This window comes from Oncorhynchus clarkii, chromosome 8 (assembly GCF_045791955.1).
Source record: "Oncorhynchus clarkii lewisi isolate Uvic-CL-2024 chromosome 8, UVic_Ocla_1.0, whole genome shotgun sequence".
Taxonomy (NCBI): domain Eukaryota; kingdom Metazoa; phylum Chordata; class Actinopteri; order Salmoniformes; family Salmonidae; genus Oncorhynchus; species Oncorhynchus clarkii.
Genome location: NC_092154.1, coordinates 8,969,640 through 8,975,639, shown reverse-complemented (window position 1 = coordinate 8,975,639; position 6,000 = coordinate 8,969,640). Strand labels below are relative to the sequence as shown.

At 46.3% G+C, this 6,000-nt stretch overlaps 1 protein-coding gene across 1 annotated transcript; it reads left to right on the top strand.

Annotated features, from left to right (window-relative positions):
* Positions 1 to 345: 345 nt before the first annotated feature.
* LOC139415497 (muscarinic acetylcholine receptor M5-like) lies at positions 346 to 2,030 on the top strand. The gene has a single exon (XM_071163601.1). It carries the CDS (start codon positions 417 to 419, stop codon positions 2,028 to 2,030), a length of 1,614 nt encoding a protein of 537 aa, XP_071019702.1. The 5' UTR covers positions 346 to 416.
* The last annotated feature ends 3,970 nt before the right edge of the window (positions 2,031 to 6,000 follow it).

The following is a 6,000-nucleotide window of genomic DNA, read 5'->3' as shown; positions in this document are numbered from 1 at the left end:
TTCCATATTGTCCGTCTTCCCCGGACCCTGTGTTCACCACTCGAGGTCCCGCTGTCACCCCCACCCCGGGTCATTGTTTCCGCCTGACAATGATTCATCATTGAATGACTTCAAAATTACAAGATATGAAAAACATGAATGACAAATTGTTTAAATAATTATAAACCAAATAGAAAACGTCAGTGATGAACATTTATTAAACAACAAATTACATATGATTTTTTTTTTGTATTATTTAAATTTTAAGTCAAAAAGCCTAAACTGATTTTTGAAAGATACACCAATATATAGATAGTGTGTCTTATCCTTGTTTTTTCGTTTCTTTCAGGGGAGCCAACAGTAAATAATAATGGAGCCACAGAGAGACATTTCCATATCTATCGCCTCACTGTAACATAAAGAGACAACCACTCAAAATGGACGTCAAGGACCTCCAGATCCAAAACTCCACGTTCGAAAGCAACACATCAGATATTCAGCCCGTCCCACACAACCTATGGGAGGTCATCACCATAGGGACCGTATCAGCCATCGTCAGCCTGATAACAGTTGTAGGCAATGTTCTTGTGATGCTGTCGTTCAAGGTCAACAGTCAACTAAAGACAGTCAACAACTACTACCTTCTCAGCTTAGCTTTCGCTGACCTCATAATAGGAGTTCTGTCCATGAACTTATACACCTCATACATCCTAATGGGCTATTGGTCCTTAGGGAACCTAGCCTGTGACCTCTGGTTAGCCATGGATTACGTGGCCAGTAATGCCTCCGTTATGAACTTGTTAGTCATCAGTTTCGACAGGTACTTCTCCATCACAAGGCCGTTGACCTACAGGGCCAAGAGGACGCCGAAGAGGGCGGCTATTATGATTGGTCTAGCGTGGCTAGTGTCGTTTGTCCTCTGGGCGCCGCCTATCCTGTGCTGGCAGTACTTTGTCGGAGGTCGGACGGTCCCGGCAGACCAGTGTCAGATCCAGTTCTTCTCCGAGCCGGTGATCACGTTCGGCACCGCCATCGCTGCGTTCTACATCCCTGTCTCCATCATGACCTTCCTCTACTGTAAGATCTACAAGGAGACAGAGAAACGCACCAAGGACCTGGCTGAGCTGCAGGGCCTCACCACATCTGGTCACCCAGAGACTGTTAATAAACCCCAGAAAACAGTTCTGTTACAGTCCTGTTTCAGCTCCAGCAACAACAGGAGGGACAGAAGGAACCAGGCCTCGTGGTCCTCGTCCAATCAGAGTAACGTCACCAAGACCACGACCCGGTCGGACGAGTTGGCCTGGGCCCGGGCCGACCAGGTCATATCCTTCAACAGCTACACCTCATCTGACGAGGAGACTCATCATCCTGTTTCCGCTGCAACTTCCCAGGGGTCGTCCAAAGGTCAAGGTCAGACTGAAAACGGACAGGTGCCTGCTGGTTATGGTGATGATGAAGAAAGCGAGTACTTTCCGACCGCCACCCCACCTCCGAAAAAACCCAACAAGAAGGGCATGTCCTACAAGTTCAAACCGGTCTCGAAGGATACCAGCAGCCCTCAGAATGACAAAAACCCCAACACAGACCCTAAAACAGACCCTCCATGTCTCTCTGAGTCTGACCAGACAGGAGGACAGAACCACCACCAGAACTCCTCTCCATCATCCTCAACCACCACCAAGCCCATGGACCCCGTCCTGAAGAGCCAGATCACCAAGAGGAAGAGGATGGTCCTCATCAAGGAGAAGAAAGCTGCCCAGACCCTCAGTGCCATCCTCCTGGCCTTCATCCTAACATGGACTCCGTACAACATCATGGTGCTCATCTCCACCTTCTGTTCTGACTGTATCCCTGTGTCTCTCTGGCACCTGGGCTACTGGCTCTGCTATGTCAACAGCACCATCAACCCCATGTGTTACGCGTTGTGTAATAAGACTTTTCAGAAGACCTTTAAGATGCTGTTGATGTGTCAGTGGAGGAAGAAGAGAGGGGAGGATAAGCTGTACTGGTGCGGACAGAACCCGGCCATCAACAGCAAGATGACATGATGTGGTGTGGCATAGAGAATATATATATATTTGGGCATTCAGCAGCAGACCCCTTTTTTTTTTAAATCCCAAACTCCTCTATAAGCAGATATGTTCAGCATATATGGCCCATGTGGGTATTAAACCCACACCTGGTGTTGCTCGTGCCAAGCACTAATCAACGGAGCACAATTGCCCCAACGTTATGAACTGTAAAACTGGCGTAGTGTTTGAGCAGTGTCTGGTGAATGCATCTGTGCTTTTATCAAATTATAAAAAGTTGCACATTAAATGGAGGCTTTCGAACCTCATAATTTGTCATGTACCCCAGGGTTTCCCAAACTTGGCCCTGGGCCAAGGAATTTATTTGCAAATTATGGTGGAAAATAAGTATTTGGTCACCTACAAACAAGCAAGATTTCTGGCTCTCACAGACCTGTAACTTCTTCTTTAAGAGGCTCCTCTGTCCTCCACTCGTTACCTGTATTAATGGCACCTGTTTGAACTTGTTATCAGTATGAAAGACACCTGTCCACAACCTCAAACAGTCACACTCCAAACTCCACTATGGCCAAGACCAAAGAGCTGTCAAAGGACACCAGAAACAAAATTGTAGACCTGCACCAGGCTGGGAAGACTGAATCTGCAATAGGTAAGCAGCTTGGTTTGAAGAAATCAACTGTGGGAGCAAGTATTAGGAAATGGAAGACATACAAGACCACTGACCACTGATAAACTCATCACAGCTACTCTGTGATTCTCATGGAATGTACATATTGAACATATTACACACATTTCAACAAGTATGTTTCTGTACAGTATAAAAAAACAGCCTTTTCCTCCGTTTTCGTAAAGGTTTGACTAACAGTTGTATGTAACGTACTTTGCCTTGTGCATTTCTAGTAGTCAAATGTTATAATCGTTATTCATATCATTTTAGTCGTGTTCTTTCAGTTTAAGTAGATTGATCTTGCATCCAAGGGCTATCATTATACAATGTTTACAGGTGGTTATGCTGGTCTGCAGTTTCAATGTAATGGAAATGAGAAGTCTTTATGGAGATTGAACACGCCCACTCATCACGAACACACACATTACCATCATTCCTCTTTACCTCTGTAAACAGAGGCAGAGGTGAATCAGATGATACACCGTACCTACATGTAAACCACAGGAGGTTGTTGGCACGTTAATTGGGGAGGACGGGCTCGTGGTGATGGCCGGAGCGGAATCAGTGGAATGGTATCCAATACGTCAAACACACGGTTTCCATGGTTTCCAGGTGTTTGATTCCATTGGCTCCATTCCAGCCATTATTATGAGCCGTTCTCCTCTCAGCAGCCTCCACTAATGTAAACACATCCCAACCCCAAAATAACATCCTCCTACAAATATTACATTTCATATAGTCATTGCCCCTACTGTAAAATGCGGTCACTGGAAAACAGCATATCTCACCCCTCACCTGCAGTACCTGAAGTACCTCTGAGGTCGAGTTAGGTTTCTGAAGCTGTATACTATTGCAATGCATACGTCCTTTCTAATGTAAAAATGTTTGCTCTGTAAAGTTGTGTGCCTTGTGTTGTGACCCGAGGACATGATGACGCTGACATATATTGTGAATGGATCGATGTTTATCTTGCTCTCTACTGTATAGTGTGCTGCTTGTGTCCCCTTTTTGATCTGATCAGTGAAATAATACCACTTGAAAAATATCCGTAGAGATTCTCTGAAGGCTCTTTGGTTAAACACACTGCTTTGTTTACAACGTGTTGAAAGTATTATTACAAAAACAGACAGAGAACAAAGAGACACCTCAGCAATCTGACTGACTAGTGACATCCACCTAGAGGACAGGGATCTGACTGACTAGTGACACCCACCTAGAGGACAGGGATCTGACTGACTAGTGACATCCACCTAGAGGACAGGGATCTGACTGACTAGTGACACCCACCTAGAGGACAGGGATCTGACTGACTAGTGACACCTACCTAGAGGACAGGGATCTGACTGACTAGTGACACCTACCTAGAGGACAGGGATTTGACTGAGTGACTAGTGACACCCACCTAGAGGACAGGGATCTGACTGAGTGACTAGTGACACCCACCTAGAGGACAGGGGTCTGAGTGACTAGTGACACCCACCTAGAGGACAGGGATCTGAGTGACTAGTGACACCCACCTAGAGGACAGGGATCTGACTGACTAGTGACACCCACCTAGAGGACAGGGATCTGAGTGACTAGTGACACCCACCTAGAGGACAGGGATCTGACTGACTAGTGACACCCACCTAGAGGACAGGGATCTGACTGACTAGTGACACCCACCTAGAGGACAGGGATCTGACTGACTAGTGACACCCACCTAGAGGACAGGGATCTGACTGACTAGTGACACCCACCTAGAGGACAGGGATCTGACTGACTAGTGACACCCACCTAGAGGACAGGGATCTGAGTGACTAGTGACACCCACCTAGAGGACAGGGATCTGAGTGACTAGTGACACCCACCTAGAGGACAGGGATCTGACTGACTAGTGACACCCACCTAGAGGACAGGGATCTGACTGAGTGACTCGTGACACCCACCTAGAGGACAGGGATCTGACTGACTAGTGACACCCACCTAGAGGACAGGGATCTGACTGACTAGTGACACCCACCTAGAGGACAGGGATCTGACTGACTAGTGACACCCACCTAGAGGACAGGGATCTGACTGACTAGTGACACCCACCTAGAGGACAGGGATCTGACTGAGTGACTAGTGACACCCACCTAGAGGACAGGGATCTGACTGAGTGACTAGTGACACCCACCTAGAGGACAGGGGTCTGAGTGACTAGTGACACCCACCTAGAGGACACCCACCTAGAGGACAGGGATCTGACTGACTAGTGACACCCACCTAGAGGACAGGGATCTGACTGACTAGTGACACCCACCTAGAGGACAGGGATCTGAGTGACTAGTGACACCCACCTAGAGGACAGGGATCTGACTGAGTGACTAGTGACACCCACCTAGAGGACAGGGATCTGAGTGACTAGTGACACCCACCTAGAAGACAGGGATCTGAGTGAGTGACTAGTGACACCCAGCTAGAGGACAGGGATCTGACTGAGTGACTAGTGACACCCACCTAGAGGACAGGGATCTGAGTGACTAGTGACACCCACCTAGAGGACAGGGATCTAGACAGAGAATAGTGGGTCATTGCAGATGTTACCCAAGCTGATGGGTTTCAGGACGGAGCAGGTGGCTGCTCCTTTGCTAAAGCAGTGCATTACATATGGATCCCTTTTGGGGACACAACAATCTCTCCCATGTTAGATTGGTCTATAAATAGACATCCAACTGAACAGTTGTTCCTACGGCAACCCTGAGTGTAGTTGATCATCAAGTGTTTTTTATTGAGGACATATATCATGGATAATATGTTTTAATATGTATATTTACACTTTGCCTCTGCTTGCCTTCGTTAAAAAATATTATTTTTTTTAAAAACAGCTGTCCAAGCTGGGGAGAAGTTGTCGGGAGATGTAGCTAGTGGATGACAATGTCATCTCAATCCATTCACACTTTACAAACTGTGCAGGTGATACACTGTTTTTAAAAAAAAGAAACCCCAGGGACCACTTTATGATAAATGCTAAATACAACACAAACCAAGGTATGATAACTAAGAATTTCGCTCAGAAATCAAAGCAATTAAAAGGTGATCGGGTGTAAGAAATATGGTTCACACTCCCTCTAGCCCACAAACAGCAATCCAATCATTTATACATGGTCAGATCAGTGTTCCCCTCGGGACAATTGGAAAATAACCTCAACTGTGCCTAGTTAAACCACTTCCATGTGAGTTAACCATTAAACTGACTGGTTGATACATTTTTATCCATGTTTATTAAATCAGGGATGTTCCACATCCCCAGAAAAAAACGCCAGACATTCCAATAAGGCAGTTCTAGAACATGACAGG

Coding starts and splice junctions, on each gene's coding strand:
- LOC139415497 (XM_071163601.1), top strand. CDS start 417: ATGGACGTCAAGGACCTCCAGATCCAAAACTCCACGTTCGAAAGCAAC.